Source organism: Protomyctophum bolini (assembly GCF_963924005.1).
Source record: "Protomyctophum bolini genome assembly, chromosome: 1".
NCBI lineage: Eukaryota > Metazoa > Chordata > Actinopteri > Myctophiformes > Myctophidae > Protomyctophum > Protomyctophum bolini.
This window is the reverse complement of record NC_137862.1, coordinates 23,530,794-23,553,396: the sequence shown is the minus strand read 5'-3', so window position 1 is coordinate 23,553,396 and position 22,603 is coordinate 23,530,794. Positions and strand designations below refer to the sequence as shown.

The window sequence follows — 22,603 nt, the reverse complement described above, 5'->3', positions numbered from 1 at the left end:
CTAGAGGGTTGGTCTTGGGGAGGGTGTTCGGGAGGGGTTCGATTCTCGTCTCCTCCTTGCAAAGTGTGGAATTGTCCTTTAGCAAGATACTGAACCCCTAACTGCTCCCGGTGAGCAGGGTGAATGTGAAGTACATGTGCTTCAGTCCACGCACGCACACTCACTCACTCACTCACTCACTCACTCACTCACTCACTCACTCACTCACTCACTCACTCACTCACTCACTCACTCACTCACTCACTCACTCACTCACTCACTCACTCACTCACTCACTCACTCACTCACTCACACACACACACACACACACACACACACACACACACACACACACACACACACACACACACACACACACACACACACACACACACACACACACACACACACACACACACACACACACACACACACACACACACACACACACACACACACACACACACACACACACACACACACACACACACACACACACACACACCTGAGGAGAGGGCAGCCAACAGAAGGAGTAGCATCCATGTAGCATCTGGCTTCAGTCGCTGCTCCATTTTTCTGGTCTGGAAAAATGACAGGGAGGGAAGTGGTGTCAATCATTTCAATCTGGAAAACTATCACAAAACTGCATTAGTAGATCATCTAATTTTGGCTAAAGTTAAGTTAAGTTAAAGTAAAGTACAAATACCTCAAAATTACACCACTGCCTGTAACATTATCTGTAGCCTACTTAATTCTACAGACATCCTATTTTTCTGACCCTGGAGCATTCTCTGTACCTCAGTACTGATCAGAGAGGTCACATCAGGCCAGTAATTGTCAGTTTTCGTTTCGTTTCATGACCATTTGTCATGGCCAATGTTATTTTGCAAGTCACTTGCTCTACATCCGGTGTCTGTTTTGAAATCACATCTAGGCCACAAAAACCCCACAGTTTTTTTGTTTTTCCGTTTCTACCATTCCAGACAGACAGACAGACAGACAGACAGTGCTATATCTTGCTCCATCCCTTTACTATTTAATATACTATGTGTCGATGTAGATCAGCTAGTTGAACTATTTTAAAATGTTTGTCAAGATAGTAAAATATGGCAAAGAAGTTTAGAGATAAAGAGTAAGGCGCGCCCAAGATAGGGCCATAAACACCACCTCCATACTTATCAGTACTGACAGTCAGTACATCAATGAATACAAATGAGTTCAGGCCAAATATACACACACTGGTCTGTCTGTGGTGTTATCAATGGAGACAGTCTTTCCCTTTTAACTGACACGCACACAGATCCCCCCCCCCCCACACACACACACACACACACACACACACCCACGCCATTTACTATCCATGCGTTTAGATTTGTATTTACATTCACAGAAAGCATCACTAATATGCAGACATTAATTGAATACTATTGTTAATACACAATACTACTTGTGTAATAGAATCAAACAGGAACATGAACATTACAGTCTGTATCCATTTATAATTCAATATACATTTCAGCTAAAGAAATTAAAATACACCATTTTGTCAGAATACACTTGACAAAAGTGTTGTACATTTATTGCTTCATACATTAAGTATGAGGTAACAGGACTTTCCTTGGGCACACACCACAGTGACACCCAAAGGAAACAAGAATAAATCAAGGCAGGCTCAGGAATGTGGACTTGAAGGACTCAGGGTGACAAGCCATTGTAGAACAAATATTCAAACCACATTATGAACCCTAGTATCCCTATTTTGGGCACGTCATAACAGGCAAACATTCCACAAGAATAGCCAATCTGGAAGCTCACAGCACACAACAAGGTTCTGAGTTTGGATATTGTTCTATGTTTGGCAAAGAGATTTGATGTAGAGGGAAAAATATAAAGGGACCAAGTTTTGTCCCCTGGGGTACCCCTGTCAATGAACTATAATAGAGTATGGTTAACCTGTGTCGAGGTAGATGACCCAGTCGGTGAGAAATGATTTGCATACTTCTAGCCCTGGCTGTTGCCCCAATGGCCGCAGCTGAGAGACCACTGGATCCGAGAGGATCTTTTGGCCTCAGAGGTATACAGTGCGAGGAGAATGACAGCCTACCGGCCCGGTTAGAGGATACAAAGTGCCGATGGAGAGAAAGTGTGTGTGTTAGTAGAGGACGGAGAGATTACAGTAGAGCCAAGAGGCTTTACTTTAGGCCTTATGGCCAGGTGAATCAGCAGGTTGGAGACACAGTTTACACGCCGTTAGAAAGGCGCCGTGGCTGAGTTAGGGCCAAAGTTATTGTACAGGTAAAATTGGAAGGAGCCTCCAGTCACAACATCCTATGAGTCAGAACGCAGATCAAAGGACGGTGGAAGGAAACTCTGCGGGTGAAAAGAATGTTACAGCCTATGACTGTTAGCCGAGGAACATCGTCTGATCAGCCTTGAACCTAACCTATGGCATTTCCCATGTTGCAACTCATCATTGAACTTACAAGTTGATTAGACAAATGCTTCTCTTCTCCCTGAAATCTTTAGCCCTAATCCCTTAATAAAAGCTGACCTTTTCCTGCATTAAATAAAGTCTGGATTGTAATTTTTATTGTGACTGTCACTGACAAATTAAAGTGTTCTACAATAATAACAAGTTTAAGTTTGTGCAACGCGTGTGTTATTCTGATTAATAGTATTATGGTGACCACCGGAGAGACGGGTGGCAGCCGGAATGTAGACGGCACCCGGGAGCAGTATGGGTTGGCACCCCAGCCTGTGTCTTCCGTGAGGAAGAAGCCCAACAAACCCACGGTGAGGCCTTTAGGAGGGCCATTCAAGCCTCAAGCGGAGCCTGCGGCACCACCAAGGACAAGGTGGAGCCTGCGGCTCGAGAATCCAATCCACCATTCCTGAATAAAGTGCCTGGTGCTGGGAGTCTGGTGCAACGCACAGGGCCTGACCTGGTGAGAGCAGGAGTGGACCTGGTGAGACGTACGAGGGGCCCGGACAGGAGTCGACCCACAGAGCCTAGTCCTTCCACGCGCCAGAATGGTACCTCTCAGTCCCAGCAGAGTAGTTCAGGAGGAACGGATTGTGTGGCCCTGGTTTTTCCCTAATGGGACTGATCGAGGGTAGCTACTGGGACGTAAGTCGGGACTGTGTACCGTATGTCCAATTATTTCTCGGCATCTGTAGAGCTGGCAAATACAAAGAATTGATATAGCATCTAAAGTACAACCCCATGATAACTTGTAGATATGCTATTTCCACTTTTTGGAAAATAATTGCGTTTATCTCAAATAATTGTGATTAAAGACGATTATGTAATACTTGTGATAAGCCTAGGTTTTAGTTGATATCTCCAGATAAAGTTGAATTGAATATACTGTACTGTACACACACAGCAACACAGACGGAAGCAAGCTGGAGTTAGAGAAGTGATACAAACAACATGACTTGGCAGGCTTGTGGTTTTCAGATCTTCCTGAAACATGTCACAATAAACAATAAACAGTCTATGAATATGAGGAACTACTCTGTACTGTACACCGTCACGCACACGCACAAGCACACGCACACACAGAATTTAGGCATTTTGCTGAGCAATTTACAGTAGGCCTAAGCAAGAACAACACAAGGTAATACATAGAAATAGTCAACTAGGATCATAAGTAAACTAAGAAACTAGCATCTGTCTAACAGTAGAATATCTGTACAATGAAACTACTGTATAAGTAAACACTATAGAATATTAGAATGCTCTGTCTACATAAAATGCTATCTAAATTACAGATTTTAGCCTTTGCATATGCCTGCAAGGTGGTTGAGGGCAAGTGCTATAGTGTGTGTGTGAAGCAGTGAGGCAGGCTGAGACCTGAGTTAATGACATGCTATAGCTGTGGTTGGTTAGTCAAATAGTCATTCCACACACTTTAGCCTACGGACATATTACATGGCTTGGTTGAATCATCAATTCAGTGGTGTTGTATTTCTGAATAATGGTCGATGAGCTCTATAACTGACAGAACGCTGTCTAATCAAAGCCTCAAAGCACGTGCTGTGAGTGTGCTGTATGAATGTTATGCTGTATCATGACAGCCAACTAAACAAACAGTCACACAATGTCATTTACAACTGTAAACATTTCTCCCAAGAATGTTTTGAAAACATTTGAATCGAGAAATAGACGATGCAGTAACCGGAAATTGATTCTATTTGATCAACACCTCTTTGTTTTCCGGGGTGACTATGTCCGCCCAGCGCAACACTTTGACGCAGCACAACAGTTTCATTCCCCTCCATCAGATGCCCCGGCTGACCAGCGTCCTACTGCATGTTTTATGTGCGTGTACCTACCTATAGGGGACATGGGGAGAACATGCAAACTCCACACAGAAAGGCCCTTTCGACCAAAAAGAAAAAAATTAAAAAGTGTCAGAGCGGCTTCGGAGCGAGAACCACCTACTGTACCAAGTCGCTCCAGTCGGGGCCGTGCACCACATGTTTGAGCATGCCCGTCACACACAGAGATATATTACATGTATGTTTCGGCTACAGTTGGCCTTCATCACTAATGAGGACCAAACACAAATATACAGGTATAGGGTTGAAAATGGGTGAAGTGCTTTTAAGAGCAATTCATCTCAAGCCCAGGCATGTGTGCACTTAGGAGCCAACCGGTGCCTGAGCAGCTGCCTGATTGCTTTTGAATTCCTTTTTTATGCTTAAATAATTCCTCTCTGCCTGAACCACGCATTGACGTCAGCACTGGCAAATAAGTAACAGAATGAAACCACCCGAGGCCTTCTCCTCAGCACGTTGTGTCTCATGTGAGTGTGAAAGTGTGGTTTTAAGTACATGTCTATGAGTCTATCACGTCTGTCTCATGTCACGCTCAAAAAGTGTTGAACTTGCTATAGCTCCTGTTGATATTGTTAGAGAAACAAGCGGACCACCACTTTAACCCTACACCAGCTATTTGAAAATAGCACGTTGCAATAGAAAGAATCACACCCGTGTGAACTGAGTGGTGCAACTCCCCTCTCTCTCTAGCAGCGGTGTCACATGAAAAACCAAAAGGCATAAATAAATATATCACTGTTACTGGTCCTGTGACTCCTGTATGGTCCAAATATCACTTTACTGGTCCTGTGTGGTCCAAATATCACTTTACTGGTCCTGTGTGGTCCAAATATCACTTTACTGGTCCTGTGTGGTCCAAATATCACTTTACTGGTCCTGTATGGTCCAAATATCACTTTACTGGTCCTGTATGGTCCAAATATCACTTTACTGGTCCTGTGTGGTCCAAATATCACTTTACTGGTCCTGTATGGTCCAAATATCACTTTTACTGGTCCTGTATGGTCCAAATATCACTTTTACTGGTCCTGTATGGTCCAAATATCACTTTACTGGTCCTGTATGGTCCAAATATCACTTTTACTGGTCCTGTATGGTCCAAATATCACTTTCGGCTGCTCAGGATTCTAACCATTGTTAGTATCTTTATTTATATATTTTATTGATTGACTGAATGCGTTATTAACAGTTTGCAAGAAGTACAGTAGAACAGTTATACACTAATGCTAAAAGGATAACACAAAAACCCTTGGGGTTTGTTTCCATTGTGTATTCAATTCATCAAGACCTACAACACAAGAAATCATCATTACTAGGACCTGTTAAGGTCCAGTTTAAAATTTAAAATGATGGTGGTTTTCAAGGAGGGTAGGGACTAGGGAGTAGCACTTTTTGATGGCTAGTGTGGGCTGGGCATTCCACACTTTGGCATAACAGTAGAAGGAATTCAACCCCATGTTTGTGCCGGATCTGGAGGAACAACATCAGTGGAGCTCCCTCTGGTGTTAGGTAGGTTACTCACCCGGGTGCAGGGGAAATTATCTGGGGACCCCCCAAAATATATAAATAAATAAATGTAATATAATACAATTTGTGACACAATAACCTAAGACAATTTGTGTTTAGAAAGCCTAAAAAGCAAACAGAAATACAAATTGTAATGTTCCAATGTTCAATCGCAATTATTTGTGTGACAATTAATCGTCATTCGTCAACTGATCTTCTTAGCAGTTTTTTTATTGACCTGTACTTTCCTTGAACTATACCCATTCTGCAAACTGTTAATAACATTTCCAATCAATCAATCAACATAAATGTGTAATCGTGACAGCTCTACTCATATCAGTGCATTCCTACTGACCAACAAGGAGACCCATAGCTGCCCCACAATCTTATGCTTTGATTGACTTTCTTGATTACTTGTGTTGCCATTGTTTCACAGGAAACTCAAATACAACCCAGTTAGGTAATCTCTTCATTCCTTGTGATAACATTGTCACCCACTCTGTTCGTAACGTTTGGCCTAATGTGGTTCTTTTGTTCTTTGTTTGTTGACATCTTAAAAAAAAAGGTCGGTCATACTGATTATAATAATAATCATAATGATTGTATTACTTTCATGTATTTCTACTAAATAAACCATGTTGTTGTCAAATATTCTCTCTCACACACACACACACACACACACACACACACACACACACACACACACACACAATACAATGGTGCTGACAAGGAACTCAAAGGAGAGAGGACAGAGTTGTGTTTCTGGCAGGTTACTGATCAATGAGGAGTTGTATTAGTAAACTGAAGATAAGATACCCTGATATATTCAAACAGCAGTCCAACTAAAACATCCTCATGCATAAGTGAAACACGATTACCGGTAGCTAAATGGTCTTTTGATTCACTGTGTGTATATGTAAATAAATATGCACATGATTCAAGGGTCAAGATGTGCATTCGTTGAATAATACTTTGGGGTGCTTGAAGATGCTGTGTGCATGATTCCTAGATGCTTAATAATGACGGGAAAATGTTTGAGAACTGAACCACTGTAGTAGGCTAGAATGTTGGGTGAGGAGATGAGTGCAAGGTGTACTAACAATGACCTTTGAATTAATCGCAGACATCAATATTACATAGCCTGAAACATTAAATCACTTTATTCTCTGTGTATTCATGCAGCCCAATAGTGTGTGGTCCTCAAACTATTTTATGTCAAGGACTGTGCCTCCCAATCCACATTTTTTCAAGATTATTTTTTGAAAATCACAATGTGTTGTGAGCTTGTAGATCAGCTATTTTTAAATAGCCTATGTATTAGGGTTACCGTGGTTAAACTGATTGTGATGATACAGTAGTATATTAACACATTTTGATGGGGACCCCCTGGAACCCCCTCAAGGACCCCTGGGGGTCCCCGGACCCCACTTTAGAATCACTGGCTCAGACCATCTCTTTTATGTTGACTCCATTATTCATAATGAGGAAATAACAGTCCCCGATGACTCGCTGAGCCTCGACCTTTGAAACCAAGGTCATCCCGTGACAATTCAACCCATTAAATATGCAACTGTGTTTTCATCTCATTGATTTATTTGCTATCCCCTGAGGAAATATAGCCTACACCACAGACCGGACTCCACCTGCTACTGCTGTTTCCTTATCCAAGACCTCATTACCACCACCACCACACACCACCACCACACACGCACACTTATATACCACTCACTCACACACACACACAATATATACCCAGAAAAGGTTTAGAAATGAAGATGCCAGCATTGGATTTGGGTAGAGGCCAGGTTGACGTATCAGAACCAGAATTTGTTTAATAATTTTGACTTTATTATAACATTTGACTTTATTAAGAGCACATTTGGCACATTTTGAAACTTATTTGTTGTTGATATTGTCACTCTGTTTTGTTTATGTTTTTTTCCCCAGACATTACATTTAGCTTGTTAAAGGGATTTTCTGGAAACTGTGACTAAGTGACTTGTAAGAATGTCTCATATGAACACCCAATTTCTCACTTCAAAAGACAAAGTGAGAAGGGCTTATTTACTGACTTACATCCTACGTTGTTTATCTCTCATCGTGCTTTCATGCTCTGTTTTATCTTCATGTGAATCCTGATTCAAAGAGTGTGAACCCTGTGTGTGTCTGTGTGTCTGTACGTGCATGTGTTAATGTGTCTGTCTTTAAACCGCCCCTGCTCTGACCTTTGACCTGTCTGCCACTTCAGCTCCAGCGCCTGACATCAGAGTTCAGTCCAGCTTTTGTTCCCCGAATCACCCTGCAAATCGTCATCCCCCCCCCACACGCCCAAACCCACCGTTTTGTCATGTACGCTCAGTTTGGCTGCACTACAACAATTACAATTTAGGCATTTAGCAGACGCTGTTATCCAGAGCGACTTACATAATGAAATGCAGAGAGACTGTATTGCTTCAGTAAACTACAGATAATCAAGAACCAAGCATCAGTCTAAAGTTAACAATCAAAATGAAACTATAGGATGCCAGGTAAACAATTAACCTATATTTGTCTAAACTACTATTTTGTGTATGTCTACACTAGAATACCAATGGTTCTCAAGTGGGGTACGGCCCGGGGACCCTAGCTCCGCTGTAGCTGTACAAATGGAACCAGATAAACCTGAGTTATGGGGGTCATTGTAACCCATTTAGACCGGCTGCCACGGCCACGTTACCACGTTACTTTATCTCTGAAGCTGAGAATGCATGCACGCCTCCTTGTAGTTTTGTAGTCTTTTTCTGTACTTTTCCGGATTCCAGGATTCAATTCTGTAAAGTTTCTCAGAAAGACCTCAGGTTTTAAAGTGTCTTTCATAGAACTGCCTTAGGTTTTAGAAGGCCTTTTCAAATCGGCCTCAGAATGAGAATGAGAACAACACCAGTCTACAGTACACGTTGCCACAGGCCAGGCCAGCTACTTTGTATCATTTTTCTTTTGTACAGTATTTTTCCTAATGCAACCAATGAAAGTCTGATGACAGTTGTTTGGTGGCATGATTACAGTTTAGGCAATGTATTAAGCACACAATCTAATCCAGAGCGACTTACAATAAGCAAGGTAAACACATACTGTACATCAAATGCAGAGAGAGTGTAGCGCCCAGGAAACTATGATCACAGGTAAACCAAGAAACTAGCATCAGTTTAACCCATTCTGGACGGGAACCCCTTTTGGTGTTTTAAGCATTATGTTAAACTTTAGCTATTGAAAAATAGCAGATATACAAGCCACGCTACGAGCTTGTAGATCTGCTATTTTTTTTTAAATAGTGACAATGTGGCGCAAATCTTCAATCAATTCTTTCAGAGCGAACGTTTTTAACTCAAATCTTTGCCTCTGGGGGGGTCCCTGGAACAACATATTTTCAAATGGGGGTCTGCGGCCAAATACAGAACGTTCTGGGGGTCCTTGACATGAAAAAGGTTGAGCACCACTGACTTAGAAACAGGTTTTTCAGAAAACTGTTATGATTTAGAAGCCCTTTTAAAAAAAATGGGTACAATATACCATATAAATAACATTCTGTGCATTACAACTATAGGATACCAAACAATGCATTCGCTGTCTGTTCTTTTCCTATTCTCAAGCTTCATTTATACTACTCTACAGTCTACACACATTGTTGCACGTAGACAAAAGCAGATCTACAAGCTCACAATTGTGTCACGTTGACAAATATATAAATCAGGCTTTAGTTAAGAATAATTATTCCAAATGAGAACTGAAAGGAAATTGAAAGGTTCTGATGTCATTCAGACATTCTTTAGCTCACTGCCTAGAAACCATTCATTCATTTTCCTCTCTTATTGTCTTTCTTTATCTTTCCTTCCTTCCTCTCTGTCTTGTCACATTATTTTGACTGCTCCAATTGATCAGAAGCGTTTGTGTGACAGTGAGTGAGTCAGTCGCCTGGGTGACGATGGGGGCGATAAGCAAAGATGTTTACTGGAAACCAACAAAGAGAGGCAGTCAGTGAGGCGGGGGGGGGGGGGGTCCCACATTGCATGTACTCGTGCATGCACAGTGACAGGACCAGACACATGTGGGTATAATCTGAGCTTTGGAAGAAGCTACAACATTTAGGGCACTGGTTCCCAAACACTGTGTCGGGAGCCATTTATTTCCTTCATACATTTAGTTTTTAATTATTATTACAATTTCACGAAATAAAAACAAAATTCAAAGATTATTTTTTTTAGTAATTGCTCTTCATTCCTTGTGATAACATTGTCACCCACTCTGTTCGTAACGTTTGGCCTAATGTGGTTCTTTTGTTCTTTGTTTGTTGACATCTTAAAAAAAAAGGTCGGTCATACTGATTATAATAATAATCATAATGATTGTATTACTTTCATGTATTTCTACTAAATAAACCATGTTGTTGTCAAATATTCTCTCTCACACACACACACACACACACACACACACAGTGCACAGTGACAGGACCAGACACATGTGGGTATAATCTGAGCTTTGGAAGAAGCTACAACATTTAGGGCACTGGTTCCCAAACACTGTGTCGGGAGCCATTTATTTCCTTCATACATTTAGTTTTTAATTATTATTACAATTTCACGAAATAAAAACAAAATTCAAAGATTATTTTTTTTAGTAATTGCGTGAATGAAAAGCAAAGCTTTTGCACACCTACAGGTGTCAGGTGCGTAGGAGAGGGTACGGTGCCCCAAAAATGAACAAGGAATAACAACCACACACTGTCTTCAAATGCAGTGACCAACTTTTTATTTTCAGGGAAATAGCTGAATAGTAATTGCATGAAGAAATAAAATAGAGTTTTGTTTCCATATTGTATGATTATTTATTAAAATCTAGTTATGGGACCTTGGCTGTCGATACTGTATGGAGGAATGACATACCAAATCTAGATCCAGATTGGAGCTGGGATACAGTGTGGTCTAATGTTGTCCTGTCTTCTAGGAATCCTGATCATCAACAAATTCATCTAAATTTTGTTCATCGGACATACTTAACCCCCCGCAGATTGTGTGCTATGCGGATTTTAAATAATCACAACTGCACTTTCTGCACTCTGAACACCATAGGTACATTCTTTCATATGGTGTGGGAGTGTCCGGGTGTCCTCACATTTTGGAATCTGGTTGCTGCTAATCTTTCGATTATTCTACAAATTAACATCACACCCTCCCCATCTCTATTCTTATTAAATGATGTATCCCAGTTACCATCAAATAATACCCGTATTCGTGTCTTCTTTGCTGGCGTAACGGCCGCAAAGAAGATGGTTGCTTCGCACAGTAAACCTCCTCATACATTGTCATTTCGCCAATGGGCTTTGACCTTTCTAGATATAATTTATTTAGAAATGTCTACAGCAAGATTGCATGGTGCAAAAGAGGAAAACATTGAGATTTGGTCTGGTATTGCAGATTTGGTTAAGGGCATGATTTAGTAATTATTATTTTCATTATTTATTTTTTGTTCCCATTGCACAGTAGTAGGAGTACTGACATTTTGTGGGATCTTTGGTCTCGGGGGGAGGGGTGGGTGGGATTGTTTGTTTTTGTGTTCCTTGCTTTTGCTGTTATGTGTTGTTTTTATGTGTTTGGTTTTATTTAGTCATTCATGATGTTAACGTGTCTTATTGTGATTTTTTGTCTTTAATAAAAAACATTTGATAACAAAAAAAAATGAAATAAAATAGAAAATAAATTAGAAAACAAATGTTTAAGAAGTAGTGAAACTAACCGATCTACAAGCTCACAATGCGGCGCGAAGCGATGCATTGTGTGCTTGTAGATCTGCTATAAATAGGAAAACATCTCATTTCTCTTTTGTGTCACAGGCTAAAAGGTTTGGGAACCACTGGTTCATTATGAGATAGTACAGTCGAGAATATGATGATGTTGTGAGAATGGCAACAGCGTGACCGTTTGTCACTACTTCACTACTGTATCTCTCACACTCTCCATTCCCTGACTCATGCATAACCCCTGAAACAGCAACTCTCTCTCACACACACACACACACACACACACACACACACACACACACACACACACACACTTGAAAGAAAGGAAATTCTCTGGCAGCATTGATGCCTTGAAGCCATGCAGGGACAATAGAATGGGTGCGGGGAGGGAGGGAGGGGGAGAGAGAGAGAGAGAGAGAGAGAGAGAGAGAGAGAGAGAGAGAGAGAGAGAGAGAGAGAGAGAGAGACAGGACAATACAAAGGGTGTGGGGAGAGAGGGGGAGTGAGGGAGAGAAAGAGTGAAAGGGTGAACGGAAGCAGAACTAAAAGTGTTTTGAAGGAACAGAATATGAGACAGCAGACATGGTTCTGTGATGCTCACATTTCCCCACATCAGCTCACACAAACACCCACCATGAGGACACATGCTTTCATAGGCCTACTGTAGTTGAGAGACATGCATGCACAGTGATGACGGCCGGACGAACGACTGTACTTCAATAAAATTGATTGTCCGTCTACATGTGACTTGTGACTATGTGTGTGTTTGTCTGCAACCATACATTGGCAATACAAATCAATAAACCTATGCACTTTTTCCAATGGAAAAACACAAAATGTAGTTTATCACAATTGATACGAAGAACCATTCAAGTCCATAATACTTATATCCATCATGAATAAATTATTATGGATAAGGGGTCAGGACAGATGGGATTCATGGGGCGAGGAGTCTGGAAAAAATGATGGACTTAAAAATGGTTCTTCGACTAAACTCTTCTGTCAAGTAAACATGTCATGATCGTGACAACCCTAAACAGCCTATAGATATGGCAGATGTTGTGTCAGCAAAGCTGACAGGCTGCTCAACCAGACAACCACACACTGTTTCAGATCAGATGCTCACTTGGCAGCCAGAAAGGCCACTGACAGTATAGGCTGCAGAATAGCTCCTTCCCCAAGACAAGTGTGTGTAGTCACTACTAGTCAGTGTCTTGGAGACAGACAGACCCACATACACAGCAAGCTCCACAGAGCCACAATACAATCTCAGAGGCTAAGTAGGCCTACAGTTAATAGCCAAACATGAGACATAGAAACACATTTCAATAAAGGCACCAAGGAAATAATGGCGAAATAAATTGCTCTCCAGTCTCCACCTAGCTCTGTTCCATAGATCTAATGCGTTGAGCTATGGACCAGAGCTAGTCTCCACCATACCTGGCGCACAATAGCCTACAGTGCATTCAAAACACCTCAGTCTGCTGCCAAATGTCACACATAAACCACACCTGCCAACATTAGACTGTGAAAACTAAGGAGCTTATCCACTGACTTATAGTATTCAGTTCACCGACATAGTATTCACTCATAGCCTATTATAACTTCTTTACACGGAGCCTGGCTGCATATCAGGACCAGTACTTAGGGTGACCAGATGTCCCTCTTTGCGTGGGACAGTCCCTCATTTCCAAGACTTTTCAGGCGTCCCACAAATTGAGACCCTGTCCCACATTGTGACTCATGACAGGCAATTGCATCAGTGTTCAAATGCCCTAATAGTTGGCCTTCTGTTGTAAAGCGCGCTTATTGTCTCTTCCTGCAAGATGTGTTCTTAAGCCTGTTAAAATAGCATAAAAATAAAAAATAAAGCATGATTTTAAAACAATGTGAGACACCAGAGTTTATAAATGATAGCCAATGGGCCTATGGTCGAATATGACATCAAGGCATTTAATAGAAAAGTAGTTCTCGGGTCATTGCTAACCCGGTACTCCAGTATCGCTTGTGTGGGACAACTTGTCCCACACAAGCGATACTTCTGTCCCTCAAATGCACAGTTTGGATCTGGTCACCCTACCAGTACTTCGCTGTAAGCATTGTAGGGCTACAGTACATATCAGTGGGACGTCACGACGTGTAGCCTATGATCAGTTTTGCCAGGCAGACTGGGTTCGTGGGTCGAGTGAAAAAATGAAAGACATTTTCAGGAGCAATTGCAGTTCAGAAGCACAGCAGGAGAATGGATAGCCCCATATGTGCCCTCTCCCTACGCTCATTCTGTAGCTCCGAGATGAGGTCACAGAATGGGCCCCTCCCACGCGTTTCAGGAACGGCCTTCAACGGCGCAAGCTTCCGCAGGGAACATTTCTTATCCTTACCACACCATTAATCCAAAAAGTGTATGGACAATGCACCTTTACACTAATTCATACATAGGAGCGGCGCAGAAAATCCCGCCGCTCCTATGTATGAAAGCCTTTACGTCCCGTCTTTTGTCAGTCGCTTCCATGTTTATCAAGGAAGTTGAAAAGCTTTAGCGCCTCCCCGGCGCCTCCCCTGGTCGAAATTTCCAACTGACTTCAGTTCACTCGACATGCACGCGCACACGCACACTTCCTTGATAAACATGGAAGCGACTGACAAAAGACGGGACGTAAAGGCTTTCATACATAGGAGCGGCGGGATTTTCTGCGCCGCTCCTATGTATGAATTAGTGTAAAGGTGCATTGTCCATACACTTTTTGGATTAATGGTGTGGTAAGGATAAGAAATGTTCCCTGCGGAAGCTTGCGCCGTTGAAGGCCGTTCCTGAAACGCGTGGGAGGGGCCCATTCTGTGACCTCATCTCGGAGCTACAGAATGAGCGTAGGGAGAGGGCACATATGGGGCTAGAGAATGGATGGAAATAGTAGTCTCCTGCTAAATTCAAGGGTGCAATTGCTTCTTGCAGGTATGAATAATTTCAAACGATGTAAAATATTGAACAACCAAATAATAGGCCTACAGAGACCAGCCGGGACATGAACTGCATGCACGTTTAATAAAATAGCTAAATAGGCTGCGGCATTTGTATACGGTAACTTTGCTTGGTAAGTTTGTTTCAATGCGTGCAGTTCTTTCAATAAAATATAGTACAGTAGGTTGTCTAATTATTATCATTGGGCTTTAACTAATAAAAGGCGGAAAACGATTTAAATATGCAATTTCCTACTGTCACCGTCAGTCATCTAGGTTTTAATTTCACTTCATATCGCAAATAATTTAGCCTAAACAAACTTTGATTTGACAGCGAGTGGGTCAATGTTTTGGTTGTTCTTTCTTACCATAAAATAAAGGTCCGTCTGTATGTTCCGTCCCCGACCCTTTTAATAGTTCCAAATGGTCCCTTTTCTCTGATAGCCTACGAAGTTGTTTCCAATCGCAACAGCAAAGTAACGAATTTAATAAACCAGTGAATAATAAAATGCACGCTCCTCTCAAATCATACAAAATGGGCTTGTCTGTCAGCCCTGCGGCGATGTAGATCCTTGTACTTTTCACATGTCTGTTTAACACCTAAACACACACTGCACTCCACTCACTCCACGCACCACCAACCAGAGCCGCGGTTGGGGGAAAAAGGAACAGATATACAAGCTATCAACGCGGCACAGCGTGACGCGTTGATAGCTTGTATATCTGTTCTGTTTTGGAGCGTCCTCACTAGCAGGAAGCAAGGTGTGAATAGTAAACGAGTAATTAATGTCGCACGACCGTGTCGCGCAACGAAAATTGTGGGCATTAAGCCAAGGTCTGCTATTTGGGGACACGAGAAAACATGCGCGATTAATTGAGTCCAAAGGACCCCTATGAAAGGCTATGAAACAAGACAAAATACTCTTATAAGAGACTTATAAGATATATATTTTATATATATATATATATATATATATATATATATATAAAAAATATATATAGCCTATATTATAACTACTGTACTTTCCTGTGTTTTTTTTCCTTTTTTGTACAATATAAATATATAGTTATAATATATAGGCTATAGTAGGGGTGTAACGATATATTATATATAACCTACATGTACAATATAAATAGTTATATATACTTATATACTTATATACATGTAGGCCACAATTGTGGCCTACATGTAGGCTAAATAGTTGTATATGGCCTATATGTACAATACAAATAGCTATATAAAGCCTACAGCATGTAGTAGTAGTAATATATAGCGTACATGTAAATAGTGTGTGTATAAATAGTCATATTGCCTACATGTAGGCACTTGGTGTAAACCCTTTTGAAACAAAAAGCAGCAATTGTTTTGTTTCAGGATTTTGTCTTTAAAGGCATATAGCATGTAATTGCCCTGTTTAAGGTCGTGTTTAAGGTCATCTTAAAATAAAAGTTTCTTGCATCGTGAGTACGAGTTGTGCGACCTCTCCTCTTTTATTTCCATAGCTTATAACACAACAATAACACAATTATATAACTATAATTATATAACACAATTATATATATATATATATATATATATATATATATATATATATATATATATATTATAGCGGATGCCCTGAGGGCGAGAAGCGGGCGAGGTCACATGTACGCATCCGCCTGGGTGACGGCAGACTGCTGGGCAAGCACTGGCCAAATATGGAGTGTCTCTTGAGTATACAGGGTTTGATGAGGTCAGATCAACATATAATAATAATAATAATGAATTGAATTTGTATAGCGCTTTTCCAAGCGCTCAAAGCGCTTTACAATGGTTCATTCATTCATACATTGGGAGGTGAAGCGGCGAAGAGTCAACGCCAGCGTCCTCACTTCCCACATTCACGCACCAATGGTGGCGAGCTCACACCGACCGACTCATTGGAGGCAATGTAGGGTTCAGTGTCTTGCCCAAGGACACTTCGACATGTGGACAGGAGGAGCCGGGATTCGAACCGCCGACCCGGGGATCATTGGACGACCTGCTCTACCTCCTGAGCCACAGCCGCCCTATGGAGTTTGTCTTGAGTGTATATATGGAGATCTAAGGGTTTGAGGTCAGATGTAGAGTTACTGGCCGACTCCATATATGCAGATCTAGGTGATGATCCAGTCTTCTCCATGTATGGCTATCCAGGGTTTGATGAGGTCAGTGTCGTGATCTTCATTCATATATGGAGACGGCCATGGCGTGGTGGCGTGACGTGTCACGAGGTGATGTCACGAGGCGTGACACTGACGGGAAATTCAGGTTTTCATAGTGAACTGCGACCTACGGCAATAATTTTCCTCTATACGAGCCGTTATCAGCACCTGGAGCAGTGCAGTGTTGTTTACCTGCAGAAACACACTGCCCTCACTGCTGTATTTGGTTGGTTACACAGGGACGTTTTGGGGCAACCAAAAACAAACACTACAAATAAACACTATACTCCAGTGACTGACATAACTGCTGCTATAGAAGGGAAATGATCGGTACAAAATGTATATATTGTTTTTATATGTAAACACAGAGGAGGAAGGACCTGTGCAGAGACTGCAGACACCAGTACATCAATGTTTTTCAGTCCTCTCCACCACAGACAGAAATGGAAAATACAGGAAGTAGATGAAAGAGACACGGCTAGACAAACGAACACCTGGTTTCTCTTCTGTAAACCGTCTCCTAGAGAGAGAGAGAGAGAGAGAGAGAGTTTGAGTGTGTGTGTGTGTGTGTGTGTGTGTGTGTGTGTGTGCGTGCGTGTAGCAGGGTGACTCAGAGCCTCTACCTGAAGACCAAAAGCCTGATATCTGCCCCAGCCAATGGGAATTTCCCTTCAGGGCAGTATATAGTTGCTGTTGAGCAGAAATGTGTCTGCGTATTCGTTTTATTATTTATTTATTTTGTAAATGTCCTAATTATTGATCATACTAACTACAGCATCACACAAAAGTATAAAAAATAGCAGCTCTACAAGCTCGAAATGCGGCACTAAGCGATATGTTTGAGCTTGTTGATCTGCAATTATTGCTATACAGTATTTGAATTTGAATCCCACACCCACAGTGGGTGATATGTTTGACTTTAGTGTCCCTACCCAAGCGTGAGATCCTGGTTCGAATCGTTACGTGTGTTTGTGTGTGAGTGTGTGTGATCTGTCTTGGCGATAACGGAGCCATCCTGGTTATGGCAGGTGTGTGCGCGAAAAAGATACTTAGATGTTGTGCGGGCACACATTCCTACACACACACTCATAAACATAAAGCATGGGTTTTTGACAGGAGGTCTACAAGGGAAGGGTAAAGGACAAGGTATCTGGGAAAGGATAGTCGAAAATAATTGAATGACTATGTCAGTCGGTATGGAATGAATGATGAAGTGAAAGCACGGCTGTTAAGTCTAACAACCAGCCAGACACCAAGACTTGTCTTCACATGCTTTGTTCTACATGTCAGCTCTGGTCTGTCTGCTTTGTCAACACAAACACTACAATTAACTTTCATTCAAAGATGAGGCTTCATTGGCATGAGAAAACACACATTTACGTTGCCAAAGCAAACAATAATACACGTAGTACACAAATGAAAAATAAGCAAGCAGGATGAGCACTGCAGTGCAAACTTCCAGTTTAAATAGCCGGAATGAAGATGGAATGAGTGTGTGAATTACAGTGAATGGATGAGTGATGAGAATGGCCGGCAGCAACTGCACTGAGTTTCCTGACTGAACTTGCTTTGCGCATGTCTGTGACAGGCACGACGCTCATATATGTAATCAGAGCTGTCACATTATATTAGAAAAGCGTAGGCCTAAATGTACGCAGATGTTTACTTTGTGTAATGCTTTTTGGAACAAATAGCAATATTTCCAAGTTTAGCTGTCATTAGCAGTATTTTTTCAAATGTATTTAAAGGTAGCTGCTCTATTTGTGCACTTCAGTAGGCTAGTTCTTTGTGCACGTACTCCACTACGGTGCACATCTCAAGGCTCATACATAATCTGGATTTTCGGTGGTTAGGTAACCACCGAACTACAACATGACGTCACGAGCCGCGGTGAAGAGCAAACCACCGCCACCGTTCCAGCCCTTCTCTGTTTTTACTCACCACCGCTCAACGTTATTTCGCGGTGGTCAGCGGTGGTCGCGGTGGTCAGCTCAATAGTCTGGATTTTCGGTGGTCAGCTCACCACCGAAAATCCAGATTATGAATAGGCCTTTAAGGGTGGCAGTAGTGATTGCAATTACAGCCACAATACAGCAGCAAGACTGCAGGATTGGAGATTACATTTTTAGAATCAATTATGGGTTAATCTGAAATCTATATCTGCACTGAACAGATCCATCGATATGGTGATTTGCTTCTCTGTTGCTCTCTCTCTCTCTCTCTCTCCTCTCTTGCCCCATCCCCCAACCTGCTCCCCCTCAGCAGGGGTCTTCCAGCTGGTTCCTTGTATGACATCCACAGTCACCTTGGTGATAGAACCCTGTGAATGAGTGCGCATGCACACAACATTGGCCTGCAGTACTGTCTGAGAGGTTGAGCAAGCTATACTACCTGTTTCCTCTGCCTGTCTGCGGTTGGTAAAGAGGAAGGACAGAAAAACAGACAGATTTATTGTAGATAGGATGCGATGAAGAGATAGCAGACAGTGTTGCATAGCCGGCCCTATAGCACTGATCTCTGCCTATAGGGCCAGTGCATAGGGAGGAGTCTGATTGCCATTTTCCTGCCTACCAGTATAGGCTATAGCAGTAGGCTGCAAGGCTACATTTTCCAGCCTCACGGTGGAGACATATACCATTATAGATATAAAATAATGAAATAAACACTGTATGGTTTGGGTGTCAGATGACAAAATAACATAACCTTGATCCACAACAGTAATGGGCCCTTTTAGTTTATACCCTAACTTGTCCATTCCACCGCCGTCAGAATTATGCTTCCATTGTAGCCTTGCAGTGAGCGTTGACTGTCGGAGATATCAAATAATTAAATACACGCTGTATGGTTTCTTTGATTTGGGTGTCAGCTGACAAAACGTAACGTATGCTCTGCTCTCTACCTGTCCTCAAACGAGCATGACAGTGTAATCAAAATAATAATGGTCAGATCGCATTCAGACAGATTCTTTATTTACTGCGGAGAGAACACATGTTTGACTGATCACTCGTCACTCTCATGGTGTTTTTTCCCTCGCCCTGGTTCCATAAGGATATGTCCACATGTCTTCTCGTCAAGTAAGATGTAAACATTAAGAACTGTTTTGACGTGAGGGGAGGGGAGGCGGCTATCAGATCACCCAAACATTTTCTAACGACGAATAATAATAATACCACCGTCGATCCAGAGCCATAGAGTAGAAGAGTTGTGACAAGTCAAAGATAGTAGAGAGATGGAAGATGATTAGCTACATGCCTACATCACAAAATGGTTCCATACTTATAATCTATTGATCTGGAGACTGTAGTGTGAGCTTGTTCTGATTTTAGATAAGCCATTTGTAAATAATGCAACATCTTTGAGATTAAGGTCAAGGTTCACTTTATTTGTCTCCCATGGGTCGATGGGTGTGCGTGTGACTAAAAACTGCAGTACAAAAAACACAGAGAGGACAAGTAAAAAGTTGAGGTAGCCACCGACACTCATCACATCATATTTATTGCCTTACACAGGCAAGCCTGTCCATTGTGCAACAACGCAATACAATAAACAATGGTAATACTATACATTCAACTTTACACACCAAAACTTAAAATAGTGCAACCATTTTAGAGCCTCCTGTTGTTCTGTCTGACCTCAAAGGAGAGCCCATTGATCAATTTAATTGATAGAGGAACAAACATGATTGCACCTACTTACACAGAGGGACCCTAAAGGACATTTTACCCTCAAAACCTGGAATTGTGTACATGGGAGCTGCAGTGGCTCAGGAGGTACAGCGGTGTGCTGCTGGTTCCATTCATACACTGTTGACAGAGGCAACCATGCAAAGCACCTCATTGCTCACAAGGAGATGTCTGTCTTGCTCAAGGACACTTCGACACTAACCCCCTGACTGAGTTAGTGTGAAACTGTCCTTGAGTAAGACAAGTTCGCTAATCCTCTTCATTACTCTGATTTGGTCTGGCCCAGCCCGGTTGTTGGGCCCAGTATGCAAATATGGGGGGCAGCCCAGAGACATTGTTTTATATAGTGTTCTCAAGCAGTGTATGGGACTGTCAATTAACACCAAGCTAAACCACAGCCAATGAAGACAGAATCAAGGTTGGAATTGACCGTTTACTTGTATACTTCTTTGATGACTTGATGGTAAAAACTGTAAAATAATAAAACAATACAAACATTCAGTGTCTGTTCTAAAGCATTGCACACCCAGGCAATGAGAAATCACACTGTGGCTAAACCACATACACACTGCAGTGTAATTAGCAAGAGGACATACACCTGCACTGCTCTGCAGACAGCAGCAAACATTGTTTAGAATTCCAAATAAACATACACAAAACATATCACAGAAAGTTATAATAACTGGATTCACCAGCACAACTTACGACATTGCATCAAAAATGCTCCCAAGTGGGTAAGATGTGTTTCAAGGCTCAAGCTCTGAGCAGGTCTGCCTTCTCTAGCTCTGCTGCATGCAAAATGGTGCTAACAGGAAGTGAATCATTAAATTGAGTTATCAAAATAAAGCAGTGGTACACATCTTCACAATAAAGTATTCACAAACTTTTCTACTCTAAACAGAAATACGACATGTTGAATATAATTGCCTTAAAGGCAAGACATTTTATATTTGACACTTTCAGGTTCCACACAGAGATTCCAGACTAATGGCCCTCTTGGGTCCTTGACATGCAAAAGTTTGAGAACAACATGTGCACCAATTAACAAAAACAAAAAAGGCACACATCAATTAACAAAATCAAACATTCCAGTGCATACCCAGCCAGCAACTCATACTAATACTCATAATTCAATATATTCATATAGATCTGCACATAGAAGTTAATACAAATAAAAGTGAATCTATTATGAATCACCCTTCTCCTCCTATCCCATGCTTTATAAAGATATTCTGAAAATGCAAAAATATGACAGTGGAAGGATACTGGTCAGGGCCATGCACAGACTTTTGAGAGGCAGGTGGTTAATGTCTCGGGGGGTATAAACGGATCCTGTGTCAGTGGATGATGTAATGTTTCAGTGTAATTTGGACAACAGAGCTAGAAAGAGAAGGAAAATGAGTGGGTGAGAAGGACAGGGACTGGGGGCGTGCTGTCATTTTACCACCTAGGCTACTACAAGGCCCTCAACAACCATTCAACCGCCCCCTTCACTCTGGAACTCACTCCCACCTCACATCAAAGATGCGCCCACCCTCGCCAGTATAAAACCACACTCAAACCCACCTTTTCAGACTTGCATTCCCTACTTAATCCTACCCCCTCCTCCCCTTTTCACCTTTACTTCTGTAGCTTTTAACCTTATAACTCGTTTTTCCTAATAAAGTTTTTATTTTGTTGCCGTTTTGTAAAGCGTCTTTGAGTACTCAGAAAAGCACTACTGTATATAGAGTTTTGTAAATAAATCATCAAACTTGGGACACATGACACACGTCATAAGTGTTTGTTACATAGAGTCACTGGGTGTTTTGGATCTTGCAACAGACACCCTCCTCCAGACGACCCGGCAGATGCTGATTCGAGCCCGGCCTGTGTCCAAGAGCATGGCATGCTACTGTCTCCTGGGGGTTTAGAGACAGTCAGTGGGTAATGAGATGGCTGATGAGATGCTAGCAGCAGGTGCTGGGACACTAGTGTCCTCTAGGCACTGTGGGTTGGCTCCTCCTTCTTCTGACCAGAAGTGTGGAAAGCCTTCTGCGTGTTGCGTCGTTTGTTGCAGCTGAACAGAAAACATCTCTACCTAGCTCGGTCAGGGTCGAGGCTGATTTTAAACCCCCCTTGCATGTTTTACCACAGCCTTTGCTCAGCCAATCAAATCTCAATTCTGTGCTCAGCC

General features: G+C 41.9%; 1 protein-coding gene across 5 annotated transcripts in view; it reads right to left on the bottom strand.

Moving 5' to 3' along the window:
• Window positions 1-15,165, bottom strand: part of adgrg1 (adhesion G protein-coupled receptor G1) — a 361,835-nt gene extending 346,670 nt beyond the window's left edge. For all 5 annotated transcript variants that reach the window (XR_013964325.1, XR_013964326.1, XR_013964327.1 and 2 more), the window contains exons 1-2: window positions 14,929-15,165; window positions 485-560 (exon numbers count right to left, since the gene is read on the bottom strand). Coding sequence is in view for 2 of the 5 variants with exons in the window: in XM_080767471.1 (XP_080623597.1) it covers window positions 485-560; window positions 14,929-14,931 (79 nt within the window). In the remaining 3 variants the exon portion in view is untranslated. The remainder of the gene's footprint in view (window positions 1-484; window positions 561-14,928) is intronic.
• Window positions 15,166-22,603: the final 7,438 nt, after the last annotated feature.